The sequence below is a fragment of the Gymnoscopelus microlampas genome (genome assembly GCF_963454915.1).
Source record: "Gymnoscopelus microlampas genome assembly, chromosome: 3".
In the NCBI taxonomy this organism is placed as follows: domain Eukaryota; kingdom Metazoa; phylum Chordata; class Actinopteri; order Myctophiformes; family Myctophidae; genus Gymnoscopelus; species Gymnoscopelus microlampas.
Genome location: NC_139940.1, coordinates 35,358,083 through 35,382,969, shown reverse-complemented (window position 1 = coordinate 35,382,969; position 24,887 = coordinate 35,358,083). Strand labels below are relative to the sequence as shown.

Below are 24,887 nucleotides of genomic sequence, written 5' to 3'. Positions count from 1 at the left end.
TGCTGGCAATGACTCAGTTGATAATCGAACGTATCTTCAGGCAGGGACTCAATAATCAATACTAAATGTCTCTCTTCACGAGGAGACGTGTAGCTATAGCTATGAATGTAGGCCTTCATCATTCACTTTATCTGCATTGTTTCCTCCATAATTACATCCCTTGATTGGCATGCATTTTCCTCAACAACTGAGGTAGAAAATGCTGGTATAATGTTCACTATGGAATTGCAGGCAGTAGTGGAAAGTAACTAAGTACATTTACACAAGTACTGTACTGTACAATTTTGAGGTATTTTGACATTTTTCCAATTGTCAGTACTTTTATTTCTACGTACTACAACTCAGAGGCAAATATTTTACTTTTCCTACACTACAATTAGCCTATTTGAAAACTTTAGTTAGGCCTACTATAGTTACTTTGTAGATTTTGATTATTATTACAAAACATACATAACCCACTTCAGCCCTATATACATTTCGACCATTTGAAAATAGCCGATCTACAAGCTCACAATGCATCACGATGCAAAGCATTGTGAGCTTGTAGATCTGCTATTTTCAAAAAAATATATATACATTAGAACATTATACATTTTCATCACATTTGAAAACTTGTGAAACTGGACATTCTGTTTTATGAGTACTTTTGGTACTTTAAGTCCATTTGTATACCAGTACTTTTGTACTTTACTCACGTAAATTTGGAATTCTGGACTTTTACTTGTAACAGAGTATTTCCACATCGCAGTATTGATACTTGTACCTAAGTAAAACATGTGTGTGAGTACTTCTTCCACCACTGTTAATTATGACTTCTCGAATTTCACTCCAGTCATAATTCGCTCGCCCAATAGCAGCGTCCCAAAAAACACTAGACTTTTACTTTGAAATCTCAGACGCACCAGTGAGTTCGGTCCCACGGGAATAACGGCAACTCCACTGTACTACACTTGAACTTTAGTTTAGTTTAACTGTATGGTTCTGCTTTTCACAGTGCTGCTTGCACACCTGGAAAGCAATTGTTGCATTACTATGGTTGTGGATGCTGCATGCTGCTCTAATAACGCAATGAGTGCATTTCTGTAAGGATTTAGGAACAGACTACAGAAAAGATGATGACTGTCGACCATAGACTGTAAAAAAGAATGGACAAAGTGAGCCGTGGACTGGAGCCGGCGGCTGCAACTTCAGGACCACCGACTGTCCAGTGTCTGTGTGGACATGGATCCTAGTCTTGCCTGCGGGACACGTTTCTAAAGTAGAAGAATCAATGGGACCCTAGTGGAATGCACGTGTGTGGGGTTACAAACGATGGTAAGTCATTGTTACAGTCACGTGGTGGAAAAAGGACTCAAATGTTTTACTTAAGTAAATGTAGAAATACTCTGTTACAATTTACTTGAGTAAAAGTACAAAAGTACTGGTATCAAAATGCACTTAAGGTACCAAAAGTAGAAAGTACTCATTACGCAGAATGGCCCATGTCACAAGTTTTCAAATGTCCAAAATGTATTAAAATCATTTTAGAATAGTAGATCTACAAGCTCACAATGCCTCGCATTGCAGCGCATTGTGAGCTTGTAGATCGGCTATTTTCAAATGGCCAGAATGTATATAGGGCTGAAGTGGTAAATAGTTGTTTTGTAATGATAATCAAAATCTACAAAGTAACTATACTAAACCTTTCAAATAATGGAGTAAAATGTACATTATTTGCCTTTGAGATGTGGAGTAGAAGTATTGAACATTTGAAATACTCCAGTAAAGTAAAAATACCTCAAAATTATACTTAAGTATAGTACTTGAGTAAATGTACTTAGTTACTTTACACCACTGGTTATAATTCCTCTTTACTTATCTACTGTATTTTGCAGCTGTGCAGAGACATTGTTAAAGTTTTTGAACGTGCTCATCCAATTAGTCAGTAGTAGCCTAATACAATGGAGCTAGAGGATGAGCCATCATCGTTCAATAGCAGTTGTCATGGTGACAGTATTTGAAACTTTGTGTAGGCTAGACTATGTATCCCAAATTTGCATCATGTCCAAACACATTTAACACAGTGAGTAAAGATGAATTTGACGATCTATCTATCTATCTGTCTGTCTGTCTGTCTGTCTGTCTGTCTGTCTGTCTGTCTGTCTGTCTGTCTGTCTGTCACCATGTTTTATTAGACCTCTATTTCTATAGATTTTCAATGTAATAGTGTGAATGGAGTAGAGTAGAGGGACCAGGCTACTGCTGTGAAACTAAACCAAGTTTCAAAGCAAAGCAAATGAAGAAGCCGTCTGTCTGTTATACAGATAATGGAGCATATTACTGGATGAGGACTGAGACAGCATGTTTAAAGACATAAACCTTTCTTGCATGGAGGTTGGTAAGTCAAAATAACGTTTCCCGTCGGGTGACCGGCAACTATCCATCTTTCAACCAGTCCCCATAGTCTCACATTTCAAATTGGTTCCATATGCACAGCAGACAGGCTGCTGGGTTCCTACTGCCACATGGAAGCACAGGCATACTGTATACTGTACTGGCCCTTCTCTTCTCTTCTCTTCTCTTCTCTTCTCTTCTCTTCTCTTCTCTTCTCTTCTCTTCTCTTCTCTTCTCTTCTCTTCTCTTCTCTTCTCTTCTCTTCTCTACTCTACTCTACTCTACTCTACTCATAGTAAACTTTGTTTATAGAGCACTTATCAAAATTAAGTTACAAAGTGTTTTACATAAAACCGAAGAGCAATACAATTTCAACATCTAAATTATGGAATGGCCCCAGGACAAAAGCAAGCAATAACGAGAAACTAACAAAGGAAACCAACTACGCCCCCTGTCCTTACACCTTCAACCAGGCAATGGAAAAACCCATTATAAAATAAAAATAATAAATTAAATAGGAAGAAACCGTGGGAAGGCTCACAAATGAAGGAACCACTTTCCAGGCATGCAATAGGTGCTGAGTGTGCAATATTGAAATGCATAACAAAGAAAGAATGAAACTGTTAAGTCTTAAAGTACTATCATCAGGCATCATGAGGGCATTAATACAATATGCATCCAAAATAAAGTGCATTAAGAAATAAAATATTAAGAGAATCAAACAATAATACTACAACAAATTAAAATCTATGGAAAGGCCATTTGAGTATGTTTTAAGCAGTGACTTAAAAGTAAGCCTGAGATCATTCCAGAGTCGAGGAGCCACGGTCACCCTTTGTCTTTAGTCTCAACTGCACACAGGCTCATAAGGGGATAATAACTCAACAACGGGGCCAGGCCATGTAGTGTCTTAAAAGTAAGTCAGTAAAAGTGAAAACATTTTTACACTATGAAATCTAAACACAGGTGTGCAGGTGAGTTCATTCGTACGTACGTGATTTCTGTGGCATTCCTTCATGTTGGCCTCTATTTCTTAGCTGCAAGAGACATTTCTATTGAATTTTATTGGCTGGGTTTTGTAAACAGAAATGTAGGCATCTCAGTACATTCCTCTCCATCCTCTACTAGGTCATATCATGGGGCCCACGTTTGAATTCAAGTCCCGAACACCACCCCCCCACCAAACCTAAAGCATAGGCAGTCTTTGTACGTTACACACAAGGGACTCCTGGCCCTTGCTGTCGTGCCTTGTGTTCTCAGCTGCACTTTCCCCTTCCTGAACTATGTGTTTGTGTGTGTGGGAGAGAGAAACTGAGAGACGGAGAGAAAGACAGAGAGACAAAGAGGGACAGGATATGTGTGATACAGTAAATGGTGTTTGAGTGTGTGTGTGTGTGTGTGTGTGTGTGTGTGTGTGTGTGTGTGTGTGTGTGTGTGTGTGTGTGTGTGTGTGTGTGTGTGTGTGTGTGTGTGTGTGTGTGTGTGTGTGTGCGTGCGTGCGTGCGTGCGTGCGTGCGTGCGTGCGTGCGTGTGTGCACGTGCGCGCCTGTGCATATGCATATGCACACATTCTACACAAGATGTGTGGGGTCACACACACACACACACACACACACACACACACACACACACACACACACACACACACACACACACACACACACACTTTTCCTTAGATTTGAAAGGGAGAGGAGGAGCAGTGTTTTTTAATGGCAGAGCCTCTGGTGTGGAATTCCAGGCTGTATCGTATCAACTGTCTTGGGGTAAGACAGTCCAAACAAACCCTGCCCCTGTCTGTCTGTCTGTCTGTCTGTCTGTCTGTCTGTCTGTCTGTCTGTCTCACACACACACACACACACACACACACACACACACACACACACACACACACACACACACACTCACTCACTCACTCACTCACTCACTCACTCACTCACTCACTCACTCACTCACTCACTCACTCACTCACTCACTCACTCACTCACTCACTCACTCACTCACTCACTCACTCACTCACTCACTCACTCACTCACTCACTCACTCACTCACTCACTCACTCACTCTCACACACACACACACACACACACACACACACACACACACACCCCAGTGCGTACCGCAAGAGGGAATGTGTGCTGCCCTGCTGCATTATGAATAACCCATGAAACCTAGACTTCCATCATCTGTAAATCTGTGGACTCCTGCCAAAGGGCTGTAGGGGAAACTAAACTTAAACACATTACCAGCAGCACAGTGAACCCATGCCCTGCAGTCAGTCCTTTGTGATTTGGCAAGCAAGCATCTTAGCCTATAAATTGGAAGCTACTATTGCAATCAGACACGACTACCAGAGCTGATGCGATAAGCAGCGTTATCTAAATGAACTGGATTGGATCTGCAGATATAGGAAGAACATTTATTGACTTGGTTTAGCTGTGGGAAGATTCAGTACAAGTTAAAGCATAGTTACTGCGCAATTACAGCGGTAGAGAACTGTATTCAGCTACAAAATGTATATGTGTCATGTTTGGTTTGTCATATGAAATATGGGTAACATAATGTGTGGTGTACAGTTAATGCAATTAGTATGTGTGGCATGAGCGATAAAGGTTATCAGGACAGTCAAAATAGCTACCCAGTAATTAGGCTGGCAGATATAATCTCACTGCCATCAAAATGTTATTCACTGAGTGCATGTGTGACATCAGCCCACATCCTTGTGGCCTTAGGGTCTCTTTGACATACAGTATGTGACACACTGTGGTAATTAAACTAATGACAGTCAACAAGGGCAGAATTGCAAGCACATTCGCACACTTGAAATCTTAACAGATTTATTGAGACAAAAAGAAGAAAAAAGACTATCTATCTAATGCAATAAGCTTTAGATGGTTTCTGTTATTGAGTCTTTAAATAACTATGGCAATGCCTGTTGGGAATGCATGCCCCTCGGTTATGCAATACTCATTGTACCTGCTGTCAGGGACCAGGGTAGTGCAGTATCCATTATCATAGTACTTGGAGGCCAGTCTATGACGCCATGCTTTCGGGAACGCATGCCCCTTTGTACCCGTCTGTTTGTCTGTCTGTGCCCCTTTTATGCCCATATATGGAGATTTCGGTATCTATCTGTTTGTGTCTTTTTTATGCCCATATTAATTTCCATGTCAGGCATGTCCAAATATGGAGTCCAGGCCAGTGGAGAACGTCAGTTGCACTATGACATCATATTGATGACATCAGGGTACTCCATACATGGGTATTTGAGGACTTATCAATATGTCTTCGGACAACCGTTGATCCGACGACTTCCCACTCGGTGCATCACTCCCTAGGGTCCTCTCGCCGATATGCACAGCGAGTTTTAAGTAAATCGGTAAGGCGGCTCTCGAAATACGCTGGAGACACGCTCACTCAGTCGCAGAGATTTGCGTGATTTATTAAAGGATATGTACTGTAGCATACTACTGTATTTCTACCACATATGGCAGCCATAACACCCTCTTCTCTTCTCTTCTCTTCTCACTCACAAGTTACTCAGTAGCAAACTGAGGGGATGACGCAACATAGTAGCCAATTTGCAGCTCTATTGCTCGCCACATCTGAAGTGTGTGTGTGTGTGTGTGTGTGTGTGTGTGTGTGTGTGTGTGTGCGTGTGTGCGTGTGCGTGCATGTGTGCGCATGTGTGTGTATATATATATTTTGGAGAGAGAGAGGGAGAGATACATGTGTATTCAATTTTTTTTACTTTGCTTTGGCAAAAAGTAAGTGTATATTATTTCAGGGCAATAAAAACCTTTGAAGTCAATAGATTGATAGATAAAGAGACAGCAGGAAAGAGAATAGAAGGAGAAACAGATAGAGCGGGAGAGAGATGATACAAAATTACATTTGTATGGATTGCGCCTGTTCCGTTGAAGGATAGCATGGGAAGCAGAATAAAAGAGAATAGTGTTCAGGAGAGGAGAGATAAAGGAGAGATGGGAGTGGATAAAGTAAGAACGGAGAGGTGTGGAGAGATGAGGGTAGAGAACAGACAGAGAGAGAGGAGACAAGCAGCAGAGGTGAGGAGGTAAAAGTATAAGCATCTCCTAGCAAACAGTATCAATCTCTATGGTCATTCAATTGATCAAATTAAAGCTGAATAATGGATTTTCTTATTTTGTCCATCTAAGTCAAATGAAGAGCACTTCAACTACATTGGTTCAGATAATTGTATTTAAATACAGAATATCTGTCCATCATTTGTAAACAGTAGCAGCATGTAGTTGTAGTGTGTCATTTTGGAAATTAGTTTTCTTTGAATTTCAAACACTGAAATGAGAATATTGGCATGTATTGAACATATTTTAAATTGATTGACCTGGGTATGACTAGACACTAGCTCTGGTTTCATCTGTTTGCTGTGTACTCACAAATGTTTTTGAAATGTTAGCCTATCTTTTGGCAGTGTCTGTGTTAACAAGTGTTTTCCCTCATGCAGCACCTTCCTCTTTGGAGAATGGAATGTACAATGGAGAACAGATTCAGCCACGTGTTCGCTCCCCATTGCAACCATATGGAGTGAGCATTTTTGTGCCATGGTGTAATGACTTTCAGAGCTACACACACAAAGCATGGCACATAAAGCTCTTCATCCTTCATTCCTTTGCCAAGGGAAGAGACATATCAAATCACTTTAGTCACAAACAAAGTTTTTTCGTTTGAAAGTGGAATTGCTCTGGCACTGTAGAATGAAAGGGCTGATTTGTCTGTGACTATCTGGAGTTGATGGGAAATTGGAACCAGTCAAGGACAGTGGACAATGATGTGAAATAATTATATATTTGCTTCTGGGAAGTAATCTTTTTTTGTAATGACTTGAAGGGACACTTATCGTGAGATCAAAATCAAATTAAAGGGCAGAGCAAACCGGCAGTAATACCAATCCATGCAGACCAGTGACTGGTTTCCTGAAGCATGCCTTGAAGCAGCCTTTGTCCCAGAACAGGTGAATGGTGTCGACACTTAACTGTTGACTGCTACCGATGAGCAGCTTGGTGCCTTGCATGGTTTCTTCCGCTGTTGGTGTGTGAATGGGTGAATGTAACGTGCTTTGGAGAAAGGCTCTATATAAATGTAGTCCATTTACCTTTTACCAAGTCACCCACAGTGAGTTCAGTGGGTCCAGACTCTTGTTGTCTCTTCCTTCATGAACATCACAGACAGATCACACACTGGCTTTGATCCAGGACAGTCCCCATCTGCTCCTCTGAGCTGCTGACATACTGTAGTGTACACACTCACATTACACGTTACAATACAAACACACACTTTAACATATGCACACACCCTCATTCCTTCACACTCACCCACACACACAAACAAAGAGTTGATTTAATGTATGTTGATCTGATTCTCAGAATCTATCAAAATGGGGCGCATTTTTACACTCTCAATTGCACTTAAATTAACAGTCAAGATTGTGCAGTTCATTACACATACCCATGCACACACACACACACTCACACACACACACACATACACACGCACGCGGTACGCTCACAAGCACACACGCATGCACACACTCATAATAGACACACAGGCCAGACCTGTCAGCAGCAGATTGCATACTGTCAGACACCAGCTAAAATTGAGGCATGATGGCAGACAGGTGACTCCTCAGACAGTATCCCCCCTCCCCCGCCCCCACATACATGAATGTATGCACACACACACACACACACACACACACACACACACACACACGTCTCACACACACACACACACACACACACACACACACACACACACACACACACACACACACACGCATAGCTCGGCAGCCCAACAGACGCACTCCCACAAATTCTCTGAAACCAGGTTAGGAGCACAGATGGGTGCACGCGCGCACACGCACGCACGCACGCACGCACGCACGCACGCACGCACACACACACACACACACACACACACACACACACACACACACACACACACACACACACACACACACACACACCGTGATGCAGATGACCTCTTTCCTTTCCTGCTTAATTCTTAGCTTGGGATCATGAAACATATTGGAGAGGTCCAGACACTGTTAACATGTCAACACATATTGAACACCTGCAGGTGGAGCGACTTTGAACTCCTACAGTATGGAGGAGTTTGATTTGAACTTGTGAAGTTGCCAAGAAGATAGATTATGTGCTGCCTCTGCTTTGACTGCTCCCCCTATACCTCTCTGCCTCTCTCTCCCTCTCACTTTTGCTCACTCACTCACTCACTCACTCACTCACTCACTCACTCACTCACTCACTCAAATCAACTCAGTTCAGTTCATTGTGCTATATACTGTAGTACTAGACTGACTCGGGAACGATGCAAGTTGGAAGTGCATGCCCCACCCAGTTATGTAATACCCATTATACCCACTGTCAGAGTACCTGTTGTAGCTGTTGTAGCTGTGTCTGTGTCCCCTTTATGCTCATATATGGAGTTCTGTTCAGCCATGCACAAATACATTGACATCAGGGTACTTCATATATGGGGATTTGCACATGTATCTGAATTTTTGGACACCTGCCAATCCGACGACTTCCCACGTCATTGCACAAACATGTGCAGAGATTTTGTGCATTTATAGCAGGACGGATGTTGAATACTATTGCCAACACTCATGAATACAATTTGGAAGCATACACAGTACACACACACAGTTGCAGTGGCATCTTTTATCCTACAAAACTGCTATATTATCCCAAGGTCCGTCAATGTCAACTGCATGTGCAGAATTATTTTCACTCAAAAAAAACGGTGTTCTATTCATTGTACACTGTTGTTTTTACAGTACAATTGGTTTAGAATATGTAATTTCTATTTCCAAAGGAGCATTTATTCTGAAACCAAACAATTTATACTATGTATGCACTAGGCAAGGCAGGGGTGCAATTACCCCGTACGTATCGTGCAAGATGATTTATTCCATTCCAAATAGTAATTTGAGCTTAGGTCTGCCTCGTACAGAAGCATGTTACCGACAGCAGGCCAGTGTAGCAAAACGGTCACAGCTCAGGCTATAGGAAGGGCAGTGTTAGGTTTCCACCCTATGGGAGTTCACTGCAGATAAATGTTGTGCGTTAGCACACACTGTCAAGGTCATTCAGAAGAAGGCAGAATGGGAGTGCATGATGAGTCTGCACATGTGAACTGAGTGTGCGTTTCTACACGTGAATCTGTATGCAATTCTGTGTGCATTCATGCTTATTTCAAAGTCTGCCTGCAGTTCGTGTGTGCGTGCGCCTGCACGTGCGCATACCCGTTTCCTTATATTAACGGTTTATATTGCATCACCCCCTCCACTGATGTGTTCATCTGCCCACAGCATTTTTGCTCGTGGGACCCAGCAGCAGTATCATCATCGCTCATTTCCTACTCTCTTTTATTGAATATCTCTCCTCTCCTCCTGTTTTCTCCCCATGCTCTTCTGCTCTCAAACAATGAATTAAAATAGAAAAACAAACAACAAAGAGAGTGAAGCGTACTTTGATGTTGCTCGTAGCCGATGAGGACCATCCTCTACCTCATTTCCTACCCCTTCAGCGATGCAGCGTGTTCTCATTATTGCATAATGCAGACAGAACGCATGCTTCCGTGAGACGGGCCATTGGGGGGCACCCTGCTGAGTCCCCCTGCAGGGGAGCCGGACCGTGTTTCCTTTTCCACCCTTCATGCATGGTTAGGAGGAGGTCTTCCTTCTGCTAGATGCGAGTGACCACAAGAGACAGACTGAACAGGCATTAATTTACTGTAACTGTGAGTGTGTACGGAACCACATGGACCCCGCAAGGGTCAAGGAGGGTCCCTTTGGTTCCTTTTGGTTCCATTTGTACACATTTACACGGAGGACTTTACTGTGTTGAGTGATTGCTTCTGCACTACATTTCTCTGTGTTATTGTGTGCAGTTACATCCTTTTTCTCTCACTCCATAGGGGACCACTTATTAGATGTTCCCTCTTTCCCTCCCTCTCTCTCTCACTCTCTCTGTGACTGTCAACCTCTTACTCGATCTGTCTCTGTTTGTTTTCTGTGTGTGTGTTTATGTGTGGGGGGGGGGGGTGTCAGAGAGGATCTGACTGGTTTCATTAAGGTCCCCTTCTGATTGGGTGATGTTGACAGTTGAGGGCGCACACACACACACACACACACACACACACACACACACACACACACACACACACACACACACACACACACACACACACACACACACACACACGTAAACACACACATAAACACACACATAGACGCACGCTAGACCACGCTTTTGTTCTTCTTTCATTCCCTCTTTCTTTTTCCTCCCCCTTCATTGTACATTTCCCTCCGTCTGCTCTGTCTCTCTCTCTCTCTCTCTCTCTCTCTCTCTCTCTCTCTCTCTCTCTCTCTCTCTCTCTCTCTCTCTCTCTCTCTCTCTCTCTCTATCTCTTTCTCTCTCTCTGGTTCTCATTTTGCTGGTGTTTCTTTCGTAGTGAGCTATGAGGCGGGACTCAGCTCACAGAACCTGATGGTGTTTTGAGCTGTGGTTTTGGTGGTTGACACGTGGCTTGTTTTGGAAAAGGGGATAAGCAGACAGTTGTTAGACAAACCAGGACACGTGCATCCTACACTGTCAAATCAGAAGTGTTATTTCAACTTTGAGCGTTAGATGATATAAATTAACACTGAGGATTTTACTGTGACATGAAATGCAGACTATTCTCTCTCTCTCACACTCTCCCTCTCTGTCTGTCTCCCTCTCTCTTGCAATTGCAACAGTATATTGTGCAAGCATGCGTGTTTGCATGCATGTGCAGATTGGTGCATGTAAGTGCGTAATTACAGAATATAGAGAAAGAAAGACTTTGTACATTTCATGGTGTAATTCCACTTTTGACATTAACACAGTTTAATTGTCATTCAAAACAGAAGCATTAGTGCATTCGTTTTTATGTAGTATTCATAGTCAGTGTACTACAATGCGAAATTGTAAAATGACACTCAGGATTGTGCAGTGTACAATATGTACATCAGTACATACTGTACACATCCCCTTAACCATTAGGTACCCATACCGTACCCTCAAAAATAAAAGGTTTAACGTATTTCAGAAAATTAGATAAATAGGATTACATAGTATGATACAGGCTACTAAATTGTCTCAAGATATTTACAAATGGACGTCATGTAACTAAATCCTTATTCGTTAACAATAAAATATAATAATATAACATTTCAACGGCCACATTAAGAAAATTACAAATTCAGAATACCATCACCGTAAAAACATTACAGGTCTCCCTAAAAATCTATCAGACAGCTGCAATTGATTCAGAACGCCGCTGCCAAATCTTAATACCAAGAAAGTGGATAATTATCACTCCAGTTCTCAGATATTTAACACCGGGTCCCTGTCTGTCAAAGAATTGATTTAAAAAATACTACTTTATAAAGCATTGAATGGTGGGTGAAAAAAAAAAGTATCCGATCTTGTGTTAAAGTACATCATGAACCATCCAGACCTCTCCGGTCATCTGAGACAGGTCTGCTGTGTGAACCCACTGAGTCAAAACTAAATGTGAAGCAGCCTTCAGTTTTTATTCACCACATATCTGGAACAAACTCACAGAAAATCTTAGTACAACTCAGTCCTTTTAAATCAAAGCTGAAGAGTTTTCTGTTTGCCGCTGCCATTTACCGAGGTCTTTGATTTATTTCTTGTGCTGCACTGTAATTTTATTCTCATATGTTTTTTCCTGTTGTATTTTAAGTGTATTCAAATGTCCTTTTATGTGTTTCTTTTGCACTTTTGCACATACCTATTCTTACCCATGCACAATGCACATGCATGCATGCACACACGCATGCAAGCAATCACATACAGTACACGTACACTCAGACACATACAGTATGGACACACAGGCCAGGCCTGTCAGCAGAAGTAGATTGCATACCGTCACACTCCTAACACACAATGTCACACAGCAGACAAATGATTGACGCATGAGGGCAGACAGCTGACTCCTCAGACAGCACACGCACGCACGCACGCACAGTCGCACACACACGCACGCACGCACGCACGCACGCACACACACACACACACACGCGGACGCACGCACGCCCACACACACACACACACACACACACACACACACACACACGTATTTCTTCTCTGCTCTGCCTTCTCTTCCATATCTACAGTATATTTATGCTTGTAATGTATTGTTTTAGGACGATTATATACTACCAGATTAGTACATAATGCATCCCCAATTTGGATGGCAAATATCCAATAAACCATGTTTAGAAGCCTGCAGTCAGAGTATAGTAGATGTAGTAGGGATGAGCGTTTGGTCCTTTTTTGGTAAACGTTTAACCTTTGCACTGTGGCGGTTAACCAATTGTATGAGGAACAATTATAGATGATATTAAGTGATTTATTCCATTAGTATTCTGTCAAAATGTTATTTATTTCAATATGATTTAATTTCGGTTAATTTCTGTTATTTAGTCCTAAAAGCTAAACGGTTAGTGACAGACATTTCGGCTAACCGTCCCATCCATAGAGTGGCCAATGGCGAATAGGTACAGTTTAATGAGACGGGTCCATTTGATTCCATTTGTACTCTCTCAGACTGAACCGTTTAAACCCAGTACTTACAGTTGACCTGAGTCCCCCAGGGCTGTACGTATACAAGGCCCACTCCTGTTTAATATCTTCGCCGAAAAGTCTCACGATAGCGCATTGCCTTGCGGCGCATGGTGAGCTCATAGAACGCTTTCCCCCGGAATAAGGATGCTAGGGTTCAAGTGGTTCAGTGCACACTGAGGATTGGACTGCCTAGCAGCAGCAGCACCTGTTGCGTGTCTGGACCCAGCGCTGCATACCTCCCCCTGCAGCCTTCGGCTGGGAGAGGAGAACAGGAGGGAGATGAACTAAATGGAGGAGAAGAAAAGAAGAGAAGCTGGGAGCTGTCAGACAGTCAGACACCTGGCCCTGGCTGCAGGGCAGGAGCTTATTATCAGAGGGAGGAGGGGTTACCTGTGGACATTTCCTGTGTGTGTGTGTGTGTGTGTGTGTGTGTGTGTGTGTGTGTGTGTGTGTGTGTGTGTGCGTGCGTGCGTGCGTGCGTGTGTGCGTGTGTGCGTGTGTGCGCGTGTGCGCGTGTGCGTGTGTGCGTGTGTGTGTGTGTGTGTGTGTGTGTGTGTGTTTGTATTAATATACTTGGGCTTGGTTATTGGACAAGGTTCCAGAGTAGGAGTAGGGTTTTAGTAAGGCTAGAAAGGGCAGTGGGTTTTAGAATAGGGTAAATGTATGTTGTCGTGTCAAAAGTTATGTGTTTATTTATCATTCATTGTTCATTGTCTGTCGTGTTATGAGATGTATTTGTTGTGCGTATGAGGACCACAAAGGAAATAAGTCCTGGACTTTGTTGTGTCATATCCTCGAAATGGTTTTAACATGTGTTATGACTTTTCGAATAAACTAAAGACAAATTTTATGGTTATGGTTGGGGTTAGAATTAAGCTTTCAGAGTTTATAGGTTTAGGGGTTGGGGTTACAGTTTTCCCTATGTTAAACTTAATTGTGTTCCAATGTCAGGCATTGCAATACGTTGTGAGCTTATAGATCTATTTTCTGGTATTTCAGGTGTGTATTGGTGTTTAGTCTGCGCAATGTAGTAGGTCCTTGGCTGTCAGAAGAGTAAGACTTTGAAAACTGTGTGTGTGTGTGTGTGTGTGTGTGTGTGTGTGTGTGTGTGTGTGTGTGTGTGTGTGTGTGTGTGTGTGTGTGTGTGTGTGTGTGTGTGTGTGTGTGTGTGTGTGTGTGTGTGTGTGTGTGTGTGTGTGTGTGTGTGTGTGTGTTGTTCCCGCACTTGTTGATTTTTAGTCATCAGTGAGCCAGAAACACATCTGCTCCAAATTGTGTCTGACATGCACACACAAACTCATCCCATAGTATTGAATCTCCCCTCCCAATTGTGCCACAGTTTGCTTTCAAATGATGTTGACTTTATTATACACAGCTGAATTCATAACAGTAGTCAAAACATGAGAAACTATACAGCAAAAGTGTGTGTCGCTGCAAAGGAGATGCCACTGCAACTGTGTTGATGCCCTCTTGCATTTACTGTAGTTATTCAAGAGTGAGTATAAAAATATTTATTCTATTCCTTTTTTACAAGTTGTATTAATAAGTGTTGCCATTAATATTCATTCATACAATAAAGCATAGAGGGGGAGATGAGGGAGGGAGGGAGGGAGAGGGATAAGAGAGACCGCAGAAGATGGAGAAAGAGAAAAGAGAGAGGGGGGGAGGGACCAGTCAAAGCAGACGCTGCACATAATCTATCTTGGCAAACATCAGCTAGAAATTCAAATCAAGCTCCTCCATCGGAGTTCAAAGATACAGCCTCCATCCATCCACCTGCAGTGATCAATTATGTGTCGACATGTTTGGACCTCTCTAATATGTTTCATGATCCCAAGCCAGGAATGCAGCGGGAGAGGAAAGAGGTCACCTGCATCCCTGTTTGCGTGTGTGTCCGCACACTTGACCTAAATGGACTAGATGGACATTGCAGCCTCTTGTATAAACTGTGTCCTAATGTTGACACATCTCTAACATTATAGGAAGATGTCCAGATGCTAATTTGCAACACACAGAGAGAATGGCAACATGCTAGCTAAGAACATACTTAGTTATTTATTTATTTAGCATGGTTTGATAGCTTGGCCAAGAATGAGTCTTCCCCTTATGGAGATTCAGTTACTGTTGACATTCATGCATGCACTCAGTGAGGCATTCATTCATTCATTCATTCATTCATTCAGTCTGTCAGTCAGGTCTGTTAACCACATTAATCCTGGCATCCTTTTTTTTAAGTAGCGTTTTTTTTTAAAAGCAGATCTACACAGATCACAATGCGTCGCAACACATTTATTATTGTGAGTTTGTAAATTTACTAAGTATATGAAGTGTATAGGGCTGAATGGTTAAGTAATGTACAGGCAGTGGTCTTCATCAGCACTACCAACGTCGGCTCACCAAAGTTTCACCAAAACCCTCCTTATTACTAGTACAAGTCACTTTAATCAGCAGATTACTTATATTAATCTATATATTTCATTGTAGAAGTCCCCCCAAGTATACTGCTTTTGCACTGCAGACCTATCTAGAGAGTTGTGCCTGGGGAATGCAGAAATATACTTACGGCAGCAGCGCAAAAAAGCAAAAATGTCTTACAGTACTTGCATCTGTGCTGTAACCGAGTCTGACACTTACTGTAGGTCTGTGTTAACCTGATGGTATTTCCATCATTCTCTTGGGGATCTCCCCGGGCACCTAAGCTGCCTGGCGAAGGACCCTAGTTCCGAACATTCCGGGCAGGGAAAGAATAATGGAATCCTTTCACAGGTGGAGGAGTCTGGGAAAGTCATAAACATCTCAAAGATGGGGAAGACATCTCAAGGGTCTGAAACATTCCTTTAGCTCACTATTCCTGTAAAATGAGGAGGGGAGGGGGGAGGAGGGGGGAGTGGAGAGGGAAAATGGACAGAGGGGAGGAGAGGGGGAAGGGATGGAGAGAGAGGGGAATAGAGAGGGAAGGACAGAGAGAGAGAGAGAGAGAGAGAGAGAGAGAGAGAGAGTGAGCAACGATGAGCAGAGTGGAGAGGAGGCAGCAGGTATCTAGGTCATTCTGCTGAGAAATGAAAATGTCCGTTTTTCACCTATGGAGCGGCCAAGGTAACCTATAGGTGAGGATATAAAACTGGGCCATTTAGACAGAGCTTACACTGTTCAACTCACTTTTTCAGTTGCGTTCTTGTTCCAGCACCATGCAAATTAACACTCTGGAATGTGGAATCTGGAAAATAAATTGTGGAGGATGGCCAGTACAGATGGAGTAAGTCTGTCTGGAGGAGTTGCCACCCCATCTCCTCATCTACAACAATTCCTCTGGAATTCCTGTCGGTGCCTTAACAGTGACTGCCTGCTTAAGACAGTGATTTTCAAAGTGTGGTCCAGGGGCCACCTGCCAAAATGAGGAGTAGTTTAACGCATTAAGATCTGAGGCCAATTCTACAAATGCCACACATTATCAAGATTTTTTAAAAATGTAAAAAAATAGCAGATCTTCAAGCTCGCAGCGCGGCACGAAGTGACGCGCTGTGTGCTTGTATATCTGCTATTTTTGAATAGCTTAATGCAAAAATCTAAAATGACACAGATGCTTTCCCGGTTTTAATGGGTTAATTGAATTCACTTGAAAACTAAATAATGTATGACATTATGTTTCATTATCGCCATTATGAAACTATTTCACAATGATTATGACGTTTAGAGAACTTGTTTTAAGTTGAACGAAAACATATTTTCCTATCGGGGTCCCTTTGACAGAGTTACCGGAAATGGCGCTCTATTGTGAAGTCTTTTGAGAGTAAATTCAAAATATTATCATTAGGACTTAGCTTAATAAGTCATTGTGATGAAACATATACTATAACACACTAATATAGTCAGCGGTGTTGGAAGGAAGGAACACCTAATAAGACAGCTGCTAGCTACACAGTCTCACTCCACAGTGACTGAAATGCCAGCACTTCATACAGTATGTCACTGCTATTGCAGTCATTTTTCACAGACTCTTCCCTGAGAATACAGTGATCCACACACAAAGAGTGACAGCATATATTGTGTGACGTATGGATTCCTCTTGCCATGAACTGCATGCGGATGCGGAAGACGCAAGGTCCCTGAAATGTGAGCGTGCCACAATAGCATTGGTCTCAGCTGGATGAGTCCAGTTCTGCTGTAAGCCACTGAGAGCACTGAGCCGGCTGACACAAGCTTTATATTCCTGCTTGGATATTGAGTTTTACGCTGCATAAACAGGATACATGTGGATTGGCTCTCCCCTCCTTTTCAGACCACATGTCTAACATGTTCTTTTAGTCCCTCTGTTTTCCTGTCTATGATATCTCCTGCCTCTCTTTCCACTTTATTGCCAGTTTAGGTAATACAGAGTAAAGACGCAATTTTTTAGAAGTGTTATTTGTTTTGGTGTTCTCTTGTGCCTTTCCCTTCTTTGTCATCTGGAGTAATGAATCATGAACAGTTTGCTTGTCTTTATAGACGCCGGCAGATTGGAGATCTCACTGCACCCTTTGCTAAACGCCCACAGGAATTTGAACTCTCCATTCAGTTTACAGTACAAATGCTATCTTTGCAATTTATGGCCGTCCTCCATTTTAATCATGGCTTTGTTGGTCTCCCTCTAACTACAGTGTTTTTCTCTGTCTTTCTTTCTCTCCTTCCTTCCTTCCCTCTCTCTCTGTTTCTTTTCTTTAAAATCTCTTTCTCTCTGTTCTTTCTCTTTGCCCAGGCCTGGAGAGTGTGCCTAAAGCGTGGTCAAAGATGGCCACTGCTTCTCCTTTCCTTCCTCGTCCTGCTCCTCACAATCTCCGTCATGATGATGACGACTTTACCCCTCCCCTTCCCACCATCCAAGGCCCACCGCCTGCCATCCCGAGCCCTGAGCTCAGCCGGCGGGGTCAAAACAAGGATCAGGGAGCCTCCCCCTCCAATGGCTGCCGTCCCAGACCCTCTCCGCCATTTGCTCATGCCCGACGTCCACAGCGGCTCCTGGAGGAGCACTGACAGACAGGAGCCGTCCAAACATTTAACGATGGCGGAGATTCCGCCTAACCCTGCAAAGAGCGCCGACAGCCTCACTGGGAGAGGTCCCACGGACTCCCTCGATGGTCGGCACAGAGGCAACGACGTCACCTTCAAAAGGAAAGAGAGGCCAGGTACCAGCCTGTATCCCAGATATCCCCATCTCCTACTGATTACACTTAATCGCACAGAGCCAAAGCATGGAATTAAAGTAAGCAGCCACAGTGCTGCAGCTAAGCCACCTGCAGAGACACGCACTCATTTTAGGAAGAGCCGGTCACCACCGGCCCGTGCTCCAACTCCTGTAATAAAGGGCAGAAGGCCTGCAGGTGGACAGAAAGACAAACACTCAAGCATCCGACCTAATGACAGCCAACGTGCGAGCAGATGGCCGCAAAGACAGGTCGACAAGAACGCTGACAGGCAGGCGAACATCCAACCTAAAGAAAGCCACAATCATGCTAACAGACAGGCAGACAGTAGGCACACAGCTGTAAGGCTAGTTGAGCATAAAAAGCATATGGACAAACTGAAACAAGCAGCAAAGCCCTCTGGGAAATATGACAAAGTCGGTTTGGAGCAGCTGGCTGCGAAAAAGCTCATAGATATCCAAAAACACCCAGACGTCCCGGAGGATCCTTCGGAAAAGAAGAAAAATAATAAGAGCCCACTAAACTATAATGAAGTGTTGTCCAAGCCTAAGGCATCTGTGAGGATAGAAGACGATGTTTGGTGTCAAAGCTTCAGAGAACAGGATTTCCCCAACAGCGACCAGAGGAGAATCCGGATCAGTCCAGACCTCCCTCTTCCCTGGTTCAGTGAAGATGATATGCTGAAGCTGGAGCTCCTCGCTAAGGGAGAGGTGGTCAGCAAGACCAGGGTGCCTGGCCATGGACAGGTGCTCCAAGTAGGCCTGGATGTCTCCAACCAACAGGACAGACAGGTAGACATGTTTTATTACTAGTAGTACTTTTACAACCAGTGAATGGAATTATTGTTATATAGTACCTAGTCCTCCACACACTCATCTCTCTATAGGGGCGCAACAGTTAATTGAACTAATCGGTTTAATCAATTAATAATAATCAATTTTAATAAAATTAATGTTTTCTAAAATACTGAAAATAGTAGATAGTAGAATAGTAGATACAAGTTTCTAGATGGGTGCCTTTTTTGCTATATACCTGTACGCTGTTGTCCAACAAAGTATAAAATAGGGCTTAAGTGGATAATCAGAATAATACATTTAGCCAGTTCTGAAAAGAATCGATAACAATATTTTTCCCGCGTTGATTCGTTGATATATACTGTATGTATTTAAAAAAAAATATGCTTGATAGTTCAATTAATCGAAAAAGTAATCAATAGAATAATCTCCAACAAAATAATCGATAGTTGCAGCCCTACTACATAAGGTATGCTGTTGTTTCTTTCCAGAAAGCTAATGCATTGTTTTTGCATCGCCCCCAATAGTTATGGGTTTAATGCCTTGCTCCAAACCCAACATCTTCATTCATCAGGGTTCATCAGGGTTCTGTTGCAGACACAAATAGACGAAGCGTTAACTGCACTTGAATAAAGCTGGCTTTGGAGCATTAATTATGTGTGCGATTCCTATCTTTCTAATTGATGTTCATAATTTCCTACTCTGCACCTTTTTTTCTTCACGTTTTTTTTGGCATGTGTGCGTGTTTGGACAGAGGCAATGCCTTTGCTTTTGTAGTGATAGTGGGCACAGTAGGTGTCCTGGGAGCAGGAACAGGCTGTCCTCTTTCTGTGTCGGTGATTGAACCAGTATGTTGGCCCTCCTGCCTCAAGGCTGTTAGCTTGGCATTGGGGTGAAAGACTTAATTTCAATAAAACATGTGTTTAGCCTGGGACAATGAACATGTTGGGTTTGTTTTCAGCATGGCATGTGTTGTACATTTTACAAATGAAAAGTGTGGCACAAATATATTTCCTTATCGCCCTCAGATATCCATGTGGCTTTCTAAGAATCACACTGCTTATCAGAGCTCCATGCAAGGAGGACCAAAAGCCCATGGCGAGCGCTGCCAGCAGGGAACGTGCTCCCTGGTCAAGCGCGCAGACGACTGGTTCGAGGTCTTTGCCTTTCACCTGGACAGGGTTCTGGGACTGAACAGGAGCATTCCTGTGGTCCTAAGGACCTTTCGCAGCGAGATACTCCCTTATAAGTACATCAACGGTACCCCCAGACCCGTCGTGTGGTGGGACCCACACATTCAGCATTTGGCCGATAGGGACAATGACCAGAACTCTGTGCCTCTCAGTTGGATCCAGTACCAGGCGGTATTGGAGGCCCACTGTGGACCGCAGGGAGCAGACATGAACTCAGCGGTGTGTGTGGGAGTCCATCACTCAGAGTGGGGGAGACTGGCTCTTTTTGACTTCCTACTACAGGTAAGAAAAGAGAAAACAATAACCCACTTGTCTGAACTATAATTGAGGGCATATGAAATACCAGTTTTCCATCTTGGCTTCCTCTTTCAGACACAAGAGTAGATTAGCACACACACATCCACACACACGTCTCTCACACGCACGCACGCACGCACGCACGCACGCACGCACGCGCACCATCTTTAATTATTGTGGACATACCGTAGAGCATGAAATAAGTGTTTTCCATCCTCTTAAGTGTAGAGTAGAGCTTCTGTGAGGCATAGTGAACTGTATTAGACATTGGCCGTTACAGATAGATACTATTATAGCTTCAGGGTTAGTCATTGTAGAAGTGCTGTAGTGTGTGTCTCACCACATAGTCCCTCATTGGATCAAAGCGCCAGTGTAACAAGCCTGTAAGAAGCTGAATTTAAATCGACAACGTATTGTATCTGTAGAAATGGTACGTGATTATAAGCGTCCCACCAGTCTAGCCAATATATATATAGGTATATTCCAAAACTAGCCAATCTCAGACATGCAAGTTCGCTATATGTACAAATTACATATGAGTGTATATATATGTGTCACGTTCTGGCGGCGCGCCTCCATTGATGAAACCGAGTGCACCTTTTTGCTGACTGGTTTTCCAATCATACTGTGACATATGTGTGTGTATATATATATATTTATATATATATATATATATATATATATATATATATATATATATATATATATATACACACATTGTCTTTAGCCCCCTTTATAGAGTTTAGAGTGCAAAGCTTGCACCAAAATGTTTTGGATGATGTGATTCAGACATTCATGAGGAAGACAGTAGAGAGACTATGTATAAGCTGGTAATCACATGCTGCTACTCTTTCATGGCTGCAGGTAGAGATTTAATTGCATACATCACTATTATTATTATTAGGGCATGCCTCCTGGCAGAGATTTGCGCTCTACTTACCCCACCTTTCCACTGTGTCTCTGTTTAGACTGTCTCTGTGACAGTATTGTCTGTCAGCATTATTCTGCTTTCTAAATGGCATGAAAAGACATGAACTTCACCTTGACAGTAAATGTATGCATTTTATAATCCTGAGCGTTGCTCAAGGAAAGGGAGGAGAGGACACACTGACGGAAAATGGGAATGACTCACCCAATGTCATGAAGGGCAGGGTGGAGATAATGACTCACTAGACTGTTCACATCAACATGCATGTACACAAGTGTACACTACACACACACACAGATGCATACACGTTCACATGCACGCACAGTCAAGCACTGACACTTGGGGAAACGTACAGGGATATGGGACACGCACGCACGCACGCACGCACGCACGCACGCACGCACGCACGCACGCACGCACGCACGCACGCACACAAACACACACACACACACACACACACACACACACACACACACACACACACACACACACACACACACACACACACACACACACACACACACACACACACGTCACATTCTTGCAAGTCAACCCATATGGAGTGTTGGGCTTAGTATACCAAATTTCACAAAATAGCGTGCCATGATAGCAAGTCTAGTCTTGATCAGATCTAGATAGCATCACCCTGATTAGCCATTGGAGAGGTTGTCCAAGAATTCCTCTTGAGGGTGGAGCAGTAATGCGGCTTGCATATTAAAAAAAGAAGGGTCAATAAATTACCCTTCTTAGAATACCTCAGAGGGGGACAGAGCATGACTTTATCCCTTTTCAATACATTGATGTAATTAGACATTGCATAATTAATTTCTGACTGATGAGTCTGTAGGTATGCAGGTTACAGCAGGGCAAAGCTGTCAGGTTTATTTCAACCTAATGAGTAAAGTTAATGAGCAATAGCTACAGCACCTGCCAGATGAGTGTCTATGTCTGCGTGAGTGCCAGTGTGTGTGTGTGTGTGTGTGTGTGTGTGTGTGTGTGTGTGTGTGTGTGTGCGTGCGTGCGTGCGTGCGTGCGTGCGTGCGTGCGTGCGTGCGTGCGTGCGTGCGTGCGTGCGTGCGTGCGTGCGTGCGTGCATGTGCGTGTGCGTGTGTGTGTATCCGTACAGATGCAGGGCTATTGGTTCAATTACAAATCCAGTTCTATAATCTGATCATGCCTCTGTGTGTGTGTGTGTGTGTGTGTGTGTGTGTGTGTGTGTGTGTGTGTGTGTGTGTGTGTGTGTGTGTGTGTGTGTGTGTGTGTGTGTGTGTGTGTGTGTGTGTGTGTGTGTGTGTGTTGTTTATGTTCGGATTAGAGGGGCACTTGTTTATGAGGTGTCAGATGCTAATGACTCTGCCAGAGCTGTTTGCTGTGTGCTAAACACCAGCCTTGTAAAGATGCAGATCTTGAAGCCGAGCCCTTCCGTCTCACGTAACAGAGAGAAAGACCAGAGAGGTAGAGCAAGACTGAAACAGAGGGACTGTGACAGGAAGACAGCTTGATGGAAAGAGAGAGTGAGGGTTATAAGACGTTATGAACATGCAAACAATCCACCCCGAAGACAAATACACTGAAACATATAGTGTCTTAAATATTGTTAACACACCCTTTTCTTTCACACGCTTTTGGAATGACATGCACAGATAATGCAGCAGCTTTTAAACTGTTTTTTAAAAACATTCTACCAGCCATTGCTATGCGTTGTGAACTTTTAGATTGGCTAGGTATGCTCTCTTAGTTGCTTGATTTAGAAGAGAATGCACTTAAGACTTCTGGTGATTAGTAGTTGTCTTGTCTACCTACTGTATGTTGAATGCACTTATCGTAAGTCGCTTTGGATAAAAGCATCTGCTAAATGACTGTAATGTAATGTAACGGCTATTTTCTGAGAAGAGATTTGGTGTAGAGGGAAAAAGGAGGGGGCCAAGTATAGACCCTTGGGAAACCACGGTAGGTCGCCATAGTGATGTACGTCACTATGGCGCACATCATCGTAGAAGAGGGTCGTCGTAGAAGAGGGTTGTGTTGTGTCAACAGAAATCCCATTCAAACATGGTTGTGTTTTTGTGCGTGCATGGCGTGCATGCAATTGGCAGCTGTGATAGGCAGGATATCAAGGTCCAACCTCCAGCACCCATACAATAATAAAACAATAAATGCAGCCCAATTCCACAGACAAAACAGACCTGGCAACCCTGCAGTTTTATCAAAGTCTTGTTCATCCATCCATCCATCCAGCTGGGTCGCAGGGGCAGTTCCAGGAGAGAGCTCCGGACTTCCCTTTCCCCGGGCAACATTAGCCACTTCATTCTGGGGGATCCCTAGGTGTTCCAAAGCCAGCGTGGAGATATAATCCCCCCCAATCCGGTCTTTGACGCCAGCCACCCGTCTGTGAAAACCCACTTGTATCCGCGATCTTATTCTTTGCACCGACCGATAAAGCCTTGTTCAACTGGCTTTTATTAGGTTACATTTGCACATTCTCTGCTTTAAATGAACACTCTGAGTTCTACTGTGACACACCTCTGTTGGGTCCAAAGACACAAGCTGTGAGGCTGCACTGCAGAGTATAGAACAGCGCTCCGGGTTTTGTAAAATCTCAACTCTCATCACCTTACCCTCAGCCCCCCCCCCCCCCCCTCAATCTCCCCGGGGAGTCATCCACTGCAGGTGTGTATGTCCTTCACACACTACTCTCCTTGCTCTTTTTTGGTATCGGGTTCCCCGGGTATCAGAGCGCAGGGAGGTGTTAAAGGAGCAGGTAGGAACAAGTGTTCAGAGCCCTACTCATCAGCTCTCTTCAGATCAATAGGAGGCTATTAGAGCTTGGCCCTGTTACAGAGGCTGACTCCTGGCAGTGAGGAGGAAAGAGCTGACTCATGGATTATTCATGCCCCCCCCCCCCCCCCCCCCCCCACACACACACACACACACACACACACACACACACACACACACACACACACACACACACACACACACACACATATGCATACTGTAGATGGGTGTTAGATACACATTACATCTCACTGTGTGGACAGAATAAAGCAGAACAAAATGACTAAGGGAACATGTTAAATCAGCAATGGAGCGCTCCCTCTGCCATAGAATTGGATTATGTCTGAGGGACATGAAGAACGGAGAGGGAATAATGGTACGAAGTGAGCATTAATGCTCTCCCTATAGAGCTGGGCCTGAGGCCTCATTTGTGCATGCAGATGTATAAGTGCAAGTGCTGACACGCAGCCGCACACACGCACGCACACACGCACATGCACACACACACACACACGCACGCACGCACGCACGCACACACACACACACACACACACACACACAGCCAGTCACACACACGCACGCACGCACACGCGCACGCACACGCGCACGCGCGCGCGCACACACATTTTAGTTGTCACACAAGCTGGTTTATTTCTCTGTTTTCAGCAGAA

The 24,887-nt window shown here is 43.6% G+C and overlaps 1 protein-coding gene across 1 annotated transcript in view; it reads left to right on the top strand.

Annotated features, from left to right (window-relative positions):
• Positions 1–966: 966 nt before the first annotated feature.
• gask1a (golgi associated kinase 1A) overlaps positions 967–24,887 on the top strand; it is a 37,161-nt gene continuing 13,240 nt past the window's right edge. Inside the window, exons 1-3 of the mRNA XM_084051911.1 lie at positions 967–1,314; positions 17,782–19,017; positions 20,049–20,495. Of these exons, the coding sequence (XP_083908037.1) occupies positions 1,312–1,314; positions 17,782–19,017; positions 20,049–20,495 (1,686 nt within the window). The 5' untranslated portion in view covers positions 967–1,311. The remainder of the gene's footprint in view (positions 1,315–17,781; positions 19,018–20,048; positions 20,496–24,887) is intronic.